The sequence below is a fragment of the Gasterosteus aculeatus genome, chromosome 1, assembly GCF_964276395.1.
Source record: "Gasterosteus aculeatus chromosome 1, fGasAcu3.hap1.1, whole genome shotgun sequence".
Classification (NCBI taxonomy): domain Eukaryota; kingdom Metazoa; phylum Chordata; class Actinopteri; order Perciformes; family Gasterosteidae; genus Gasterosteus; species Gasterosteus aculeatus.
Window position 1 is genome coordinate 16,114,740 of NC_135688.1, and position 19,046 is coordinate 16,133,785.

The following is a 19,046-nucleotide window of genomic DNA, read 5'->3' on the forward strand; positions in this document are numbered from 1 at the left end:
TCTGAATCACAAATATTGACATCATAACGTCATAGCAGATGTGCCCATCAGATGACGACAAAATCTTTTCTAGCAACTTCATTGGTTCATTGCTTGATGTGATTTTGTGTATCTCATAATCAAGAGCCTGTTCATCTGTCAGGAGATGTCTTTTATGTTTGTGCGGTTGCCCATCATATTTTCTGTGCAAAAGGAATCAGCCTCTTCACTTTTTTGTTCATTTTGACACCAGACAAAACTCATCGCCTCTAAGGGAATTGGAGTAGAGGGTCTTGTTTTGTTCTGGCAGTTCTTTTCAGGAATGGCCATCAATCAGGTGATCTATTGTGTTAGCGAAGGACCTTTTTCTATTGAATTCAGCTCTTGCTGCAAAAAGCAGATGCTACAAAGGTATTGAAAGTTTTCAGGGTACATTATAATCTGACGTCAAAGAGCCACAAAGAAAGAAGCGGGGCAGTGCTTCATTATGATTTTGCTGCCAGTTTATATGTCAGGGCGATGTAACCCCATCGGATGGTGGCTCCACTCCGACAGGATTTGTACGACATTGATATTTTCTCATTATTATCTTTAGCAGACTATGTTGGTACAATAATTCCAACAAAACAAAAGGAGCAGCTCATGTTATTACGCATTTTTTTTTATTACGCAAGTACTGAAAAAAAAAGCCAACACCATGATGAAGCCCCAGCAGAATAATCTTTTTCATTGCAGCTGTTTAACCAGGCTGTCATTCCGGTTTTTGAATGAGTTTGCTTGTTTTTAAACAATCTGCCTTGAAACAATCTTTTCCATGCAGCAGCCTGGAAACCAAAATGTTGAAAGATCTATTAGAATGTCGGCAGGCTCGAGTGAAAGAGACAAAAATGGAGGAGAGTTGGTTTGGATTTGTACATTTCTGATCTGATCATCTGATGAGAGGGTCTGTGGGGAGCTCTCTTGAATTAGTTCTTGTTTGAAATAGTGCGCACTAACTGGGAAAGGATCTGAATCTTTGAATGTTAATTTGCTGAAATTGTCAGTCGATGCATGTTCTTGAGGCTGGAAGCGGCGAAGGATAAACAAAGTGTAAGCTATGTTTAGAGAGCCACAGATGGAAGGCAATCAGAAACAAACTGTTTCTTTGGGACGAATTCATGCTGGTTTTGGTTGAAGAGAAAGATATGAGATTATTGTGACGAGTCTCTAGATCAGTGAATTCCAAAGCCGTACTCAGTTAAAGCTTGCTTCGCAGCAGTCCGCGGCATTTTCCGCAGTATTTCAGGACGCAGCAGAACGCTACCTTTTCAAGCTCAGAAATGTTTATCTCAAACTATCTCAAATTCCCCCAACAACTACGGTTTCATTTATTCTGGATCCAAAAAACAGAGAATGAACTTTGTGAAGTACTTTCCTCTCATCTCAATCTTCTACCTTTTCTTTTGTCTTTTGGCAGCTGCTTTTGGTGCAACTCTATGCACAATTTTACTTTAAAAGAGTGGTTCATTGTCATTTTTGAAGATAATAGTGGTAACGCAATATCTTCATTTCCAAGTATGCCTTTTACATAGATGTTTCACCCCCATGTGTCCCTTGGGACGCCTGCGACAAACACTGAAAGTAGTACTTTACAGAAAATTGGTGAACGCTGCGTTGTGTGAATTAATCATATTTCTCACATGAAGCTATTAATTTGTTCTTTTGCATTTCACTTTTTGCTTTCAGACATCTGTTTTATCATCCACATGCTTATTTCTTTCTCAGTTCTTCATTTCATTGAAATTCTATTTGGGCTCTCTGACTCGAGGCTTTCTCGTCGCACCGTAATTATTCCCGGCCCTCATAATGACAGCAGATGTGGATGTGGAGGTGGGTCAGTGTTAGACTGACATTCAAATTTGCTTCAGGTGGAGAGTTTCTCAAATGTCGGTGTAGCTTTCAATTGTCGCCTTGTGAAAGAAAAAGAAAAATAAAGACAATAATAAAATGGAAACTAAAAAGGAGACAGGACCAGTTGTCTCAGCTGTTTGATGGGGGAGTTGTTAATGAAAGGCTTACTGCAAACATCTCCAATGACTTATGACAGGCAAACTGGCAAATCCAGCAGTATTAATTAACTTCACTGGCGATGCTTGATTGGAATAGTTGGCTTGGGTCACATGGTCCACTGCAGAGGTCCTCAACAGGGGGTCTGCAGAGTTTTTTTTTTTCAACCAATTTCTTTCCACAAATTTAAATGTCTTCACAATTAGAATCGTATTTATGGTCTTTAAATACACATTAACATGAATCCAACATATTGAAGCCGACAGATAAATTGATGGAGAAGACGTTATCTTTCAGTCCGCAATGCAATACGTCAAAATATCCTTGTATTATATAATAATAAATAAGAGCGCAAAGCTCAAAAATAAAAAATGTCGGACCAAACTCTGTAGAATAGGGTGTCCCTGCTCCATCTCGCCATCAGTTTGGGGGACCTGATCTACTGCATTTTAAGAATACTATTAGAAGATTATAATGATTGTTGCTGCACAGTGATCACTTCAACACCATATTGTGCAGCACCCAAAAGTGGTTGCAACCCCTTTGAAGTGACATTACAATTAGGCAGCATTTCTTGACAAACTAATTTGAAAACAAATAGTCGCCACCTAGTTTATGTCCTCTTGGAAAAACCAAACAATGTAAAATAAAGTGAATTACTGAAATAGGCTTAGACTTCTTAAGCTTCTCTTGTACGTCAAAACATGTTATATCATACATTGCTTTGCAATCTGCAGAAATAACTCCGCTACATAATCAAATGTTGACACTGAGTGATTCTGTAAACAGCAAATCCCCAAGATTCACCTAATAGATTCGACGACTGGGTTTTGCTACATTTATAGATAGTTCAACATTGTTGGAAATATTCTAATTCTCTCCCTGCCAAATACTTAAATGCGAAAATGCTCATACTCATATTCATGTGTTACATATAACACCAGCACCCGCTTTAAATGTTATCAATCTCATTAGGTATGGTGTTGAATGGGTTACACAAACACAAGAAATTCAATGCTGTTTGCATCCTATACCTTTGTGAAAAACTTGTGACCACATACTAACCAGAACCACAATCTTTTTTTAAATTTAAACATTCACTTTTAAAACAAGGTTTCTGTTGTTTGGCCTGTCTGAATTATTAGAGATTTTCAGATAACAGCCATTCAATCGGCTGATAACTTTAAAATGTGTGTCTCCAGGCAGTAGTTAGCTTACCTAAGCACAAAGAGTAGAAGGGTAAAACAGCAAGGGCATGATTCCCCTAATATTATGTGTCTCGGTGATAAATCATGTTGGAGTGATATAAATACTTTAAAAAAACGTGCTTTGATGTGTAATTAACAGGATTTTGAAATAACAATCAAATACTTGCTTGGGTCACCTGAGCTCAATTTGGTCTCCCCTTTCTATTGACTAAATTTTGATTCTCCGTTGCTTCAGCGGCTACCAAGATTTCAATGAAGCATCAAATTGAACTTGATGGACAAGAACGAAATACATTTGTGATCACCGTCATAGTGCCCTATGAGCCAGAGTGAGATTAAGGGAAATGTTCTCCTTTGACTTCTGAGACAAAGAGTTCGTCCCTCCCAACGGCCTTGCGAGGCTCTGCAGAGATGATTAGGTTTGTGTGCCACTCAATTATCTGTTCCCTTAAAGCATTCTCTTTGAGGATACCATTAAGGAGGACGGATATGAATGACAATGTTGGACACATTGATGTGGGGCTGGCCACTGGTGGAGATTTAAATTTGGTCGCTTAATAGATCACACATGTCTTGGCAGTGTTTGTATGGGGGGGAACGGGGGGGACAGAATGCAGAGAGAATGACGTTTCCCTTTTCCATCTGTTAAAATAATTTGCCATGAAAAGTGCTTCTGATCCTTTAAAAAAAAAAAAAAAACGTTCAGTGTTTTCTTCTGCCACTTTTCTGTTATTCTGTGCCACCGACCAGAACAAAAGTCAGACACCGTTGATTTTCAGTTATCGTGACTGTGTTGTTACGGCCGGTTCTTTGTGGAGCGGTTTAACTGTTCGCTGCCCGTCTCACCGGATCAGGTTTCTACTGTTCCCCCACTGAATGTCCCTCAGGCCCAGCTGCCTGGCAAAGCATTCATGATTAAATGTGAGACACGAGCCATCCTGCCAAGAGAAAGCCGGAGGAGGGGCTGCTGGCTGAGGACAACCACAGTTTGGAATTTTTTAGCTGTTTGTCATACACACAGAGAAAAATGAAAGCAGATGTAGTGACAAAAAGGAGCGGGGAGAGGAAGGGAGAGAGGGAATCATCAAAGAAAATAGGTCTCCCAGGCAATAGATACTGTAGGAATAAATCTAAAGCAATATTTGTAAAGTAATATATATAGTGGAGAAAACTGTTAGCCAAGTGGGGTTATGCAAATACTTCTCACTATACGCCAAAAACATCTCATTGGACAGGGCAGAGTAACCCGTTTTTCTTTTCTGTCTAAAATGCTAAGGTACAATAAAGCTCCGCGAATAACATAATTATATAGGAACAAAAATGTAATAGTTTAGCTATGACTTTAATGACTGTGATGAGGAATTCTTATTATCCAACAGAGGATTGTATTGTATGAGGATTGTATGTCAATATTGCAGAACTTTTTTAGCATATTTCAACTCACCGCTTTTGATTCACTGTATCACACTCCAAGCACTCTAAGGATAGCTGATGAAGAGTAGAATATGTTGAAGAAGCAGACTTTTACGGCCAGTAAAACACATCACCCCCCCGGGACCACTATACTGTAGCTCTAAAGAAGAGAGAGAGAGAGAGAGAGAGAGAGCTTAGATTAGGTGATGTTATCATCATGCAAGTTGCCACTGACTGAAAAAAAACACACAATGTGCATACTGAACTACAGCATCTTGTAGATGTATAGGCTTTAAGCAAGAAAAGGAGTAGCTAACTCACCCATCCAGAGGCCTGGAGGGCGCAGTTGGGAGTCATTAGGGAATATTGGTCTCACCTGGTTTGACTTCCTTACTGATTAAGCTTGTGTAAGTCAGCCACACTTTTTCCCCCCATGGCTTTTAACTATCATTCTGGTCACATTTGTTCTCCTTTTCGGCACAGACGCCAAGGAATGCAGCCATGCAGTGATCACAACCTCACTATTTCCTTTACTTGTGAGGCAGCTATCACATGAAACTACTTTGAGAGGTTTGCTCTAGCTTTGTGCCATTTTGCATAAATCAGTTGCAGCTGTGTTGGCTCATTCACTGTGCGTAAACATACAGAGACAGAAAACAGTTAATTTGATAAGCAGTATGAAGTTAAATGTAAAAGGACATGCCAGGTTTTATTGTTTTTTTACCAAGCTAAAAATGGGAGCAGGGTAGTTAGAGTGTTGGATTAAAAGAGGTAGAAGTTATGTAGGGACCACACTCATCCATCTTTAATTTGTTGGAGGTAGAATTCCATCCCAATGTCAAAGTTTTTAGAGTAATGAGGATTTATATTCCATAATGGTCACCTTGTAAGGTTCTCTATACATACATACATACTCAGAACAATTTGCTCTCTAAAATAAAGTGGAGACATGGGTTCCTCTGTGTGTGTATTAATTATTTTCACTGTGTTTTCCTACCACACGTGGGTTGACAGTGCGGGCCTTTCAGTGCACATTAGCGTGCCACACTGGGTAGCCCATGGCTGCCATTCTGCACAGCGTTCACTTTGCCGTTGTCGTAGCGTAAGCTCAGCACCCATCCTCCAAGGTTCCATCTGAGGTAAACACAGGCAATAGAAATGTTCTCACTTTTGTGTATTTTCAGCTACTATTTGAACCTGAAGGTCATTTTCAGGTCGAATTGTTGGATTCGTTACTTGTTAGTAGTAAGTAGTTAGCATGCATTGTCGCCATTCGCTTATTGCCCTGTTTTGTCACCGTAGTCACAGTTATCATTTCCGCTATGCACCATGGAAATAACAACTATTTCTGCTCTATTGTGGAAATAACACAAATGTTGGAACCGCAAACGCTGTTGTGTTTTCGTTCATGAAATCATCCGTCGCTGCACACAGCTCGGTCAATTTCACCAACTCCTCCAGTAAGCGCGCCTGGATGGCCGCCGCTTCCTGCGCCGCTTCGGGCTAATTAACAGCCAATTTAACTACCATTGTGTAACTACCATTACAATAAGATGCAGAGCTAAAAGATCATATGTTTGCTAGATTTAGCAGATTCTTTAATCCCAGTTCAATAAACTCAAGGTTTGATGTGATGTTTAAATTAAAGGCTTGTCTCTCTATTTGTTGCTTCCTTTCTTGTCACTATTGTCAAGAGTCAGTGGCAGAGAGAGAGAGATGAATGTGAGAAAGACAAAGAGAGTGAAAGAGAGTACAAGCTGCTGTCGGATTGAGGTGTCTGTTAATCATTGGAGCCGTGGCTAGCCAGTGTCGGTGGGGTGTTTTTATAAAAAAGTGATGGTTTTGCAGGCCTTCTCTCTTGGACCTAATTCAATCGGAGAATAAATGAGTTCTGTTAGTAATTTGGAGATAACCTGTGCAGTGCTCAGGCTTAAAGTGAGATAAGAACCCAACACAGAAATGAAGACAAGGAAAAACGAGTTCATTTTTCCTCCTGCCTTAGCTAAATTCAACTTTTCCCAGTCCTCCTCAAACTTTAATTAAAACACACACACACTTGTTTGCACAATGCACACATAGCCGTACACGTGCGGTTGCACATCCACCCGATAATCCAACAGGAGCAATCAAGTTGTTTGAAAGAGATCAGTAGACAGTGAGCGGTGAGCCTAACTGGAACATACTGAAGCTTCTCTATCCGTCCCTCTGTTGTTGTGATTAATCAGCAAGGTACACTCTGAAATTCAATGGTCCTTTGAGTCATAAAACAATGTTGTTGTACTGGGGGTTCTTAAAGGGTCAATTCCAAGAAAACATTAAAAAAACATCTAAATTTACCTCTACTGGAATCTTTTCACCAAGATAAGACTGGTTTTATATGTGCACATATCTTTTTGGGGTTACTGCTACTCACCCAACACAATAGATGTGGTTAGAAGGTTTACTTCTAGATAAATAAAAAGGTTTTGAGATAGACAAATGCAATCATTATGTTTTTGTCTTTTCAGCTGGGGGAAAATAACATTCCTTTCCTCCACTTGTTGGGGCGGCAGCGGAGATTTAGTATACTAAAGTATCTTGCTGAAGGCAATGTGTATTCTCATACTCCTACTTTACCTCATTAAAAAACTCCGATAAAGAGGAAATAAGGGGAGGCTGCACATAAGCAACCAAAAGAACCCAGTTACAGTGAACTCAATGCAAGCTAACATCAGGAAAATTGCTGCATTAGCCAATTTGAGAGGACACCAGAAATACTATCGTGGTTAAATTGGCAAAAATTATAACAGGCAACAGTTTTGTTGAGGCTGGGGTTTTCAATTGTCAAACAGTGACTTTCAACTTTTCAACAGTATATCGACATACCCAAAACCGCAGCTATTTCCAACCCCGCACAAACATCTAACAGCAGCCAGTGTGTAACGCTTCATCGCTGTTTGTGTGAGGCGACATGATTTTGATTGGTTTTAAATTGCTAGATGTAATAGAGGCATTGTTGCATCTCTGCCCTGTTTTCAACAGGTCAATATGATACACAGAATCTGCCTGTTAAACCTGGTGAAAAGGCAATCAAAATCTAGAAAAAAAACTAAATTCAACAAAGCGATTATTCATGGGTCGCTTTGGTCGCAAAGCGACTGAATGGATCATCTGTGCGTTTTGTCTTCGAAACGAGCAGCCCTACGGGAGCCTCACTGCTAGTCCTCCTTGAAATTACACAATTGCAGCTCCACTGAAACCGAACAAAGAAACATGTGGTTATAAATGGCGCTGCGAACCTCCACATGGTAACAGTTTGTGGACGAGACCATCTAGAGACTTGTCTCCAGAGCAGCTCCCCTGACTCCCACACGATTTACAAGCCAAAGACTGACTTTGCACTCTGTGTTTATCATCATCTCGCACTGCAGTGTGGTGCGGTGGTTGGTGGCATCGCAGCAATCAATGTGATGTCCCGGGATAATAAACTTTGAGACATCTACATGCCAGCACATGGAGCAGGGCTATTCACGCAGGGTCAGCTTTTGATTCAGCCTATAGCGTTTCATTGCGTAAATGTTTTCTAGCTAGAAATACCATTGATTGCAGCTTTCGCACACTATGACGATTGTTGTGGCTTGAAACGGCACAAATTTAGATTAAAGAGAGTCACGCTACATACAGCATCATCACCAAGTCGCCAAGCAGTGGAAAAGAAAAACACGAAAAATGAAATACGGTGTGTGTGTTTGCTTGGCTCTTAGAGGATAATAAAGAATGTTTTTACGAAGCTCAGCGGTTTCCAAAAGTAACAAACCAAGCTGAAAGAAGACAAGTGTGTACATTCTCAGACCTGGTGTTTTTTCAGTGTCCTGCACAACCAAAGAGATTATCTTCCAACTCTGTGTGAGCATGTTTAGACCTTTTTGTACTCCTATCAAAACAAGGACAAAATCATTTGATGTTAAAAAAAAGTTTCTTTGTGAAACTGCACCGATATTATTTCCAGGGATTTGAACATGTTTCGTTTGTTATGAGGGTTGTTTTCCGCTTCTTTTTATACCTGTGCACTTTTCCCACCACGGATAATTTCCAGTGACCATTGCAGAGTCTTTAAATTCCCTGGCAGTATTTAGTGGTGGAAGTGAGTAGCTTTAGCAGCTCGATGAAATGCCTTTTAAACTCTGGTGTCTGTCGGAGCACCGTGTGCTCAGAGCGCAGCTTAACTCGGCCGGGGTGAGGGGCTGATGGTACGCGTGCAGCATCACAATAGTCCACCCAGTTACTTGGTCTGAAGCAGATCTGAGTTCAGTCAATTTCTGTGGGTGACACTAGACTAGACTCCACAAGGAAGGTTAGGTGTGTATTTGCCCAGTGTTCTCAGATGTGAGTGGAAAATAGCCAAAGTATAGCGTAGACCAGAGTGAAATAGAAAAAAAATATGTTTCAACACTCAACATTGCGGATTTTATTAAATACCATCTATATTCCAGTGTGAGTACAAGACTTAAATCCTACACTCCTAGACTTAAAGATACAAAGTCTTTTTGAAACAAGCCCAGCAACACATATGGGTTTTCCATGGAGATGTGGATTGTTAAAATTGAGAGAATCCCCTGTGTCACGGATGCGGGGAGGCAAGACTCAAATGCAGAGTTTAAAGCAAAAAAGACTTTTAATAGTCAAAATGCAAAAAGCAAAAGGCCACGGGGCAAGGGGAAAAAACGCACACAGGAACCGGGACAAAAGGCAGGCAGGAACTAGAGACATCCAGGAGGATAGACAATGATGCGACAAGTGACACAAGAGACACACTGCTTAAATACACTAGGGAGGTGCAGGTGATTGGACACAGGTGGAAACGATCAGACAATCACAGGGGATGACAGGACAAGGCAGGAAGTGAAGTTACCCAGGGAGACAAGAAGCAGAAACTACCAAAAAGGACACGAAATAAAACCACACCGTGACACTGTGTGTATTTGAAAGGGTTTATTTCCACCTGGAACCTCCCTTATGCACCCACACTGAGTTCTCTCTCTTTCCCCTCCCTCATCTGTGGGAGCAAGGAATACAGGACGAAAGCGTTTCATCCATCCAATTGCTCTGTGAGTGCCGCATTATGTTTTTCACTGAAGTGTTTGCCTGAAATCTCAAGCCCTGTGGAAATGGTCAATTCTGGAATTCTCACAGCAAACTGGCTTTCCATAAACCACCGTGCACCAACTGCATATTCCGGCCAGTCTGTGGTAGCTGCGTTCCTGTCGAGCATCAGAAAGGCTGTTCCTACCTGTGTAACTGTTGTGGCTCACAGACAGCTGTTAGTCACTACAAATTGATTGTTTTCATCTACAGGTTTATATGAATTTAGAAAGGATTTTTTGTGCTCATAAGTTCATATGATGTAAGACATATAATGTCAGATGCTTGGCATTACTCAACAGTAAGGAACATGTTATACTGATGATGATATACCTAGGTCGTTGGTCGTCTGGTTCTGTATCAATCGCAATCAATTTGTAATACATAATGGGTGATATTAGTGTGTTTTAGTTGTAAAATCCTGTAACACTGTTATTGAACCTGAGATATTTATTCAAATCTCAAAAAAGAAAATAGTGTACAAGACTTGATTTTTTTCTGGGCCCCAATGCTCCCTTTCTTCTTATGTCACTTACTATTCCATTTTAAGTTGGCAATGTAATGTATTTTCTGTATTTCTCCATCATTTAGCCCAAACAGCTCTGATTTACATCATTACATTAGAAAATAACCATGTGTATGGTCGGCACTATTGGATAAATAACTTTAACATTAATTTCATGAATTAATCGCCAAAGAGCATATTTGTTAAGGATTTTCTACCTTTCAAACTTAACTTGAAAAAGCATCTGCAGACAAGGGTTGCCATGTTTGTTTACTTTTGGCTCTGCTCCAGACGGATGGGGACAGACGAGATGATTATCTTGAAGATGGTCATCTCTCAAGTCTCAAACTCAAGGAGTTTTTTCTGTTTTGTCTCTTTTTCCTAAAAAGCCAGAGGAGACAAGGTCCCAAGGACTTGTTTTGTTGTTGCTTTGCAGTAATCAGTGGATGCCATTTAGTGCCTTCTTTTTTAAAGCATTGGATAATCGCTTGCTTTCTCTGGAAGTGCTAATGTTACATCACATATGGTGTAAACAGCATAGCAGATGGAATTGCACAGAAAATAATAACGGCACTTACTATCTCTAAAATGAAAGTGTCATTGACATTAAATTATAGCATATTGCAATGATAGTTAATCTCACCAATGGAAACATTCATTATCCGCGCTAAGTAGTTATATGAGGATTCTAAAAATACCAAACACAGGAGAGATGTTTTAAGACTGCTAACCATTTCACTGCTTCACATTGGGGCCACATTGGGGTTCTATATCTTATCCTAGGACATTCCTATATGTTGGGCAGTGTCTAGGGATCAGAGACCCGACCTTCTATCGGTGGACGACAGCTCCATCTGCCGAGCCACAGCTTCCCCGATCAATCACGATATTTAGGAGATTTCTAAGTAAGATTTGGGGAACAATTTCTTTGTAGACAATAACAACTCTGTAACCAGTGTTATAACGAGTGTCAGTTGTAAGAAAGTATTCTTAATCCCCAAATGTCCCAAAGACAGCATTTTCATTCTGATTAATATTTAAAAATCCAGAATATACTGAACAACCTACTTAACCTCAGATTTACACATTGTAATAACCTCCTATTATTTTTTTTAACTCTGAATCACAGCTCATTTTAGATATTTCTATAAATCAGTGTTGTTTTTATCATCTCAGGGGGCAACCGCATTGCATCAGGGACCACATGTTTTGTTCAATTTACTTTGAAAAGACTGCTACTGAAAATGTCAAACCCACAGAGATGGAGGAAGGCTTCATAGGTAGAAACACTTTGGGAAAACTGTGACTAATGTGCCTTGAAAGGAAAAAGCTGTTATTTACTGGTATCAATGGTGTTATGGGTTTGTTATGGGTTATCCTTTGCTTACCTGCTTGGTCACCTCTTCTGCCTTTGTGTGCTGAATCTCCTGGTCTCCGTTTCAAGCCTTTGTATGATTGTTATATTGGTCAGCCCAAAATGCTTTACAAAAAGTGTGATTTTGTTTTTGAAGTAAATTTATATGCTGACGATGCGCACACTGAAAACAATAGTAATTTTTTCAGAGGGACCACATCCCACCCCAGGAATCTAAATATTTTGTATTTCCAATCTAACACTCAACACACAGAGGTTATTTCCACATATGAGTGTGTTGAGAAGACACACGTATTTATAAGCGGGTGCAGCAAAAGGGCCTGTGGGAGGGGATACGCAGACTCGCCAGCCCTGAGTGTTGCTAAATTGAAAAGCTGCCTTTGAACACATACAGACCGACTGGATCCGTTACTCTGTCAGCTTTTAACCAGGCGAAGGAAATTACAGCCCTGACCTTGTGGTGCTTGCCGGGTACTTTGAGAAGTAATTTTGCTTGCACAGAGAAGAAGGGGTTGGGCAATGTACAAGGTAGAGCCAAGGGTTGCAGATCTGTATGAGCACCACAGTCCCTGCAGTTTAGAGCATGGAAGCAGCCAACAAATTAACATTCAACACATAGAGGAGTTCAGCTGGGGCATGAAAGGGCTGCAGAGCAAGAGAGTGCCCGCTAAAGCAAACATGGAGCCCTATCACTGACACTCCATGGTGAGCTTTTTCTTAAGGGCCGAAGTCAGTTTTCAGATTAATGACGAAGCACGGCCGAGTAAACCAAATTCAAATCAAATCTTCTCCATCATAAAACAGAGAAGCAGCCTCCCGATGGGCAATCTGCTGTATATATGTTTTCTAATTAAAGTGCCGGAGTAAACGAGCCAGTGGGCAGAACGGACGGAAAAATATGTAGCCTAGCTCTCAAAGCGAGCTATTACACTTTGACAGCAGCTACCGGCTTCATGAAGTCAATAAAATGAGCGCAATTCACTTCCTGGAGCGATGCAGCAGTTTATTCCCCCATTAGAAGGCAGTGGCCCACCCATTCCAATCATCCTTTAATTAGACCTGTTGTTTATTTAGGCTGTCACAGAAGGTATTACCTCATGACAGCGTTAGGATGAGATTGGCATCCCACAATCTCACATCCATTTACAGGGGCTCATGCAAAGTTTGTTGTCCTGCTCCATCTAACCAGGCGGACTCGTGGTCACAAGGAGACATTCTGCTTGCCTTCGCTAATGTTGAGTGTCTCTCTTGCTGAAACATGCATGTTTTTTTGTTTATTTTATCATCGAAGTCTCTTAAGTACCTTCCCAGATTGCTTATACGTGGCATTGACTCTCAAAACGGTTGAACAGAATAGGGAGAGGCTGTTAAGCGTACAGAATGACCCACTATGCTTTTACTCAGCCGGGCAGCAGCAGCATCCATCCATTAGTCTGAATGGCTGTCTGAGAAAGTAAGTAAACCAAACCAAAAGACAACTCTGCTGAAACAAAATAAAAACTGCGGTTACGTCGTTGTGTCATACATTGGCCTCAGGTGTTTTGTCAGTCGAGCCCAGCAGGGTCAGAGACAGCTAAGTTCATAGTGAGCCTGATTCCACCTTTATAAAAACATCCTGTGTGTTCACAATCTGCATTCAATGAAGTTCTTCCCCTTTGCCATCGCGGACCATCCCTATCTTCCGGACTATCCATCCTCTGCTCCAACTGCCGCCCCCCCCCCCCCCTATCTGGGGATGACCCATCGAGGTCTCAGAGGCCGTGAAGCGCACGGACTATCTGTGAATCTAGTTGCAATGAGACAGAGAAGAAGAGATGGGGGAGAAGGGATGACAGAATGGCATGTACCGCTTGAGGTTGGCAGCATAAAAGATTTATGAACTCCATTATACCACTTTTCTTTCTCTTTATTATGGCCCACAGCATTTACATAATGTTGGGGGAAAAAATGTCTTCTCCAGATAAATTACAAACAGCCTGTGCATTTACTTCCACATGAAGTAGCTGCACTATTCCTGAAAATAGAGATAAAAAGCCACCAGACACCTTGACTGTTTCACTCCGCTGGTTGGACAGTAACTCGTGAAAGCCGAGCAAGGAAAAAAAAGAAGCAGCCACCGGTCTTTGGAGCAGGTGGCCATCTCAGACTGGCATCAGTGGGGTGGAGCTGGCGTGGTTTCGTAGCCAGACTCCCAATCTGTCCACTTGAAACTCCCCGGTATTGCTGGAAAGTATTACAGCCCCTGTGGAGGAGATGGCAATTACAATTTATAATGGGAGGGAAAGCGGCATGAGCAGCATCCATTCTTGGAAAAAGATCAGACCTGTGACTGGACATTTTTATACAAAGCGCCACCACACAAGTGACCAGTTAACGCCATCGGCCTCCTATCTTAGTAGTTAATAGTTTCCATGCTCTCCATAGTGTGCACTCCAAATTGCCAGGGATGACTGTACATTGACAGAAATTACCTTGATTATGGCACTGTTTGATGAACCACACCAGACATCAGCAGGTACATGGCAGAGATCTACAGTAAAAAAAAGAAAGAAAAAAGAAAAACCTGCTTCCGTTTAAATCCTGCATTCTGTGACTGATTGGATTGGGAGTGGGCAAAGCCCGCTCCAGCTGGAGACTGTTTGCCCTTTGGTCTCTCATCTGATCTCTGCCTGCTCCGGTATGTGTGACTAACATGTTATATGGGAAACAGGTAACACTAGAACCCACATGTTTTGGCTATCCAGTGCAGCTGGCGCTTGGGATTTAACAGTTTTCACACATTTTGACGGCACAGTCATTCAATTGCTGTGCAACTTTGCAAGTGGGTCACGTTTAATTAAAAAAGAAGGCCAATGAACGGATGTGATGAAGCAATGAATTTTCAGGCCACAGCTTCAGCTCATCAGCTGCCTTTTTTGCTCCATAAATCATGTAGCCAGATCGTTCCTCAAGTAGTAACCGCTCCCGTGTCGAGAAAGCTGTAGGTTCTGCCTGAGGAACGGATAAGTAATAATCAAATACAAAGCACTTATTCACAGTGTCCCCCACCCCCAACCCCCAGAATCACACGGGACGCCCTGTGGGCTGAACGTCTAAACTCTGCAAACAGAAGAACCTGCTGGGTGGAAGATACAGCCAATGATGCCCTTCTTGATGGATTGCCAGGGAAATCAAATTTTCCTCAGGCTACCAGCTGACAGAAGCGTAATGCCACAAAGCCCCTCAAAGCCGACGAAGGACTGCGTGCAGGCCTCTACTCTATGTTTGGATGTGCAGCAGAGAAAAACAAAAGCTCATACATCTGGTGCAGTCCAGTGAACTTGGGGGACGGGGGTCGATGTGACAAGACTGAAGATTACGCCACCTCAGAGAGACCTGCAGCCACAGAAAAGCCAAGGTCAAGTCAGCTCAAATGTGCCACAGTGGTGGAGGCACAGAGGGAGCCGCTGCATGGATGGGTGCATTACACTTATTGAAAATCAATAGCAATCTTTCAGTGGTGGCCACAAGACATATTCGAACAACAACTTTAACAACAGAGTTAGGTCAGGTTCTGTTTTATTAATTTCTATTGACAGCCACACGTACCAAAATATCAAAATCAAGATCAAAAGTTTTAAATTGTTCTCTCTGAAATGCATTGTTGTCGAAGTAATGGAAAAATGAAAATTGTTCATCTTCAAAATAAACTGCAATTGCTGCTTTTGCAAACAGAAAAAGGCTTGCTGGAGGAGGGCATATTTTTGTTTTGGTTTGTTGGTTTCATTCTGTCAGCCGGTTTATAAAAACTGCTGTCCCAATCGTAATAAACGTTGGTTGAAGGGTGTAGCCTCTGCCAAGAAAGAACTCGTTAAAATTTGGAATGTAATGGCCTTGACAGGGATCTGGATATGAAACCCTCGGTGGCTCCTGTTATTTCATTGTTATTATACTATTCATGCACTGTATGGTTATATGGCACAGAAAAGACATACTTGTGTGAGTTAGTCTTTAAACATCATCGGACAACAATTGCCACCCAAACATGTGGGGCAGTCTGACTGTAAGGGGCAGGCATGTGCACACAAAGATAATACTACTACATTTAGCCAAAATGTTTTTCGGTTCTCATGCCCACTGCTGCTGTAAATCCACTGTTCATTTGACAACAAGCCCCCGTCGTGCAGCACCGCCTGTTGTGTGCAATGAGGGCAAATTTCCAAACGATAGCTTTTGCAGGACAAAGTCATCAAGCATCAGAGAATACTAAGTGAATACTGAGTCTTTGCAAATGAATGGAGCCACAGGGCACAGGCTGTCGCTCTAATCTTGAGGTTTTGTTGATGACTCATTTGATTCTCTTGTTCTCAAGATTGCTTGTTTTTTCTTTTAACTCACCTGGACAGCTCAACCACAAAACCCCGCAATTTTTTTGCATTTCTATATTTGTCCTCTCCTTGAGCAATTTCTCCAGAACCCTAGGTTTACTTTATCAAAGAGTTTTCAAAATCACATTACTTCATACTGTCCCATCACCCATTGGTTTGTTGACTTTTGCCATTTGAGATTTTTTAACTATCGAGCAGAAGGAAGACCCATCTGCATATGGCTTTGGTAGTGACCTGAAAATCACATGCTCACCTCAACTACACCCTGCTTCATGGTCTATTGTACTCTAAATGGACCATGATTTACTGAATGAACATCATGCTGTATTGAAGAAGACTTCAAAAGGAGTGATCGAGGCCATAAACTAATGTTCATTAAGGTAATAAATATAAGAATTCGAGTCATTTTCTGATAGACCTTTTATACAATCAGACCTCCTTGTGCAACCAGAGGAGTCGCCCACTGATGGCCAGCAGAGAGAATGCAAGTTTAAGGCACCTCCCCCTTGGCTTCACTTTTCAGAATAGTTACCGCATAGCAGGCCTTCTGTAGAGCGTAGCTTGTCCTTTCTAACTTTGCAAAATAGCAATTGGAACATTTTGCTCAAACGTTTTGCCATAACAATGCACTTGGGTGAATCTGGTGGGATTTTGAGCCGTTAATGTATAACTGCAGCTCCGGAAAAAAAAATTATGATGATTCTGCAGCTGTATAAGAATCAGAAAAAGCACTCAGGCTGCGAGCCAGATGGCTCACTCTACCTTTATGAAGGAGGTGAGGAGGTAAAATCCTGTGTGTACAGAGTGCCTAAAGCTCCACACCAGGGAAATTGCATTCTGATCCGGTCCACTCCTCTGCGTGTTAGTGTTATACAACAGACTATTGTGTCTGGCATTTGCATCAGGGCCATGAAATTCAACCCACTGGCTAGCGCAATGTGACAACAGTAGGAGTCCTGGCCTATCTGTTGTCATGCTACGGCAGGATCACATTCACGTCCGTTCTAGAGAGCCACTTTTCTTTCTTAAATGAATCACAAGAAAGACGTCCATGTGTATTCTGAACAGTTTTTGGCATTTGGCATGTAGATTTGACACAATGTGACATAGAATGTTTAAGAGGCAGCAGGAACTGCAGCGAGACAAAACAACCCGGCGAGCACGATACGAGGACGCTGACTTTGAATCAGCCAGTGTCGGGTACAAGGTGGGAAGCGCGCCTGCCATTCTATGGCCGCGTGTGAAGTAGTCCTCTGTGTATCCGTCATTATTGGCAGTGAATCAAGCGAGCAGGCAGGGGCTATTGAGAAGAGACCCCCGGGGAGCGGAGCCTTGTCCAGTCACTACCGGGAGGGATGGCCAGATAATAATGGAGACATCATGAGGGCAAGAGATAGGCTTTCCTTTTCAAAGTGGGAGACAGGGAGAATCTACTGCATCCCATCACAAAAGACTCACGGCCATTGATTGGTCCCTGGCCTGTCTTAAAAAGGACCGCTTTTGTTGACAAAAACAGAAGCCAGGGCTGTTTGCCTTCCGAAAAAGACAAAAAAAGCTAAATTTTCCTGTGAATGAAGATGATTGTCCTATTTTGGTAATACCTGACATCAGATCGTAGATAAGGGTTTACATGGGACCTGCAATAATTCAGCTTTTCAACTACACAACTACAGACAAATTACATTTCGATGTATTCTGATCTGGTGCAGGAGAATTCATTTTTAACATCAAACGTGAAAGTGTAAAACCAGCAGGCCCTTAAGCGAAGACGTGGCAGCGATTTTCAAAGCGTGTCCCGTTTCTTGTGAGGTATCGAGCTGAGACAATTACACCTGGCTGCAGATGATCACAGCACGGTGCAGATATTAAAGAAAATGCTGGCAACAAAGTCTTGAATTTTATCTTTCCAATGCTGTTTACCATGCCTTTTTCGTTTTAAAGTTAACAGCCTTGGCTTTATCAGTAACAGTGACTGGAATATAGCAGAGAGCGCGACATCGACTATCTGAAATGATTACTGGGTCGTGCCGACATGTCATTCCAGCTGACAGCTGTAGACTAACTTTGCCATGTTTTGCTTTCAACATAATAAGGTAAATAGTTTTTTCTGCTGTGTTTCTGTCTTTCTCTGCAATGCTTGAAATGTTTCTTTGCAATCAGTAACCCTGCTGGCAAGGACATTTAAAATGTAAGATCTTCGCTGGGCTCTTAACACTTGCGCTTCTGATATCATTTTGAATGTGTTGTATACTTACCTGTAGCTTAGGTTTGTCCCACGTCTTTTGTGATTTATCGCAAAGCTTTTTCCCGCCACACTAATGTCATGGAGTAATACACATTTTTTTCTCTGTCTACACTGCTTTTCGTTTGCTTTTTTTCTTCCTGAAGTTGAACTCCGCAGCATCAATTACCCACAAAGCAGCTGTCCTGACGCTGTTATTTCTTCTCCTGTCTGCAGAGAAGCCAATGGCGCAGGGTCCCCCGGGTGGCGTTATCGGGATCCTTGGAGGTGTCGTTGCCATCGGACTCATCGTCGGCGTGGCTGTTACTGTTTTCATGGTCCACCGGCGGCAGCAGAAGACCCGCACTGAGACGGATAATGACCTGTGAGTACCGAGCCTCTGCCTCTGAGAGTATTGCAGGGGGCTGGACAGGTGGTAAGATTAGGTGTGCACTATACGGTCGGCCCACAAGAGAGAAACACTTTGAAACGTACGAAAAACCGTTCTGTTTTCCAATTGTTCAGCGACCTTACTCCAAACCCATTCAATCACCGTGAGGGGCGATGGTAGTTCACTTTATGACTAACTGACTTTAAAAAGCAAGTTTATTTTTTGTTTACCACAGCGAATACTATTGATGATTGTCAGGGAAGCGGCACTTATTAAGCAGTTGCTTGATTGCAATGTGGGCTGAAGTGAAGCCCATTTCCCATTAAAACACCATTGTTTTAATCAGGACTGATTGCTGGATGACTTGCTTCAGTCTCTCTTTGGAAAGGCGTCACCACTGTGGAATGTGTTTGTGTCCGA

The 19,046-nt window shown here is 41.8% G+C and overlaps 1 protein-coding gene across 6 annotated transcripts in view; it reads left to right on the plus strand.

Annotated features, from left to right (window-relative positions):
• Window positions 1-19,046, plus strand: part of nectin1b (nectin cell adhesion molecule 1b) — a 137,763-nt gene that overhangs the window by 88,157 nt on the left and 30,560 nt on the right. For all 6 annotated transcript variants that reach the window (XM_078105024.1, XM_078104950.1, XM_078105032.1 and 3 more), the window contains exon 6: window positions 18,473-18,620. In XM_078105024.1, the coding sequence (XP_077961150.1) occupies window positions 18,473-18,620 (148 nt within the window). The remainder of the gene's footprint in view (window positions 1-18,472; window positions 18,621-19,046) is intronic.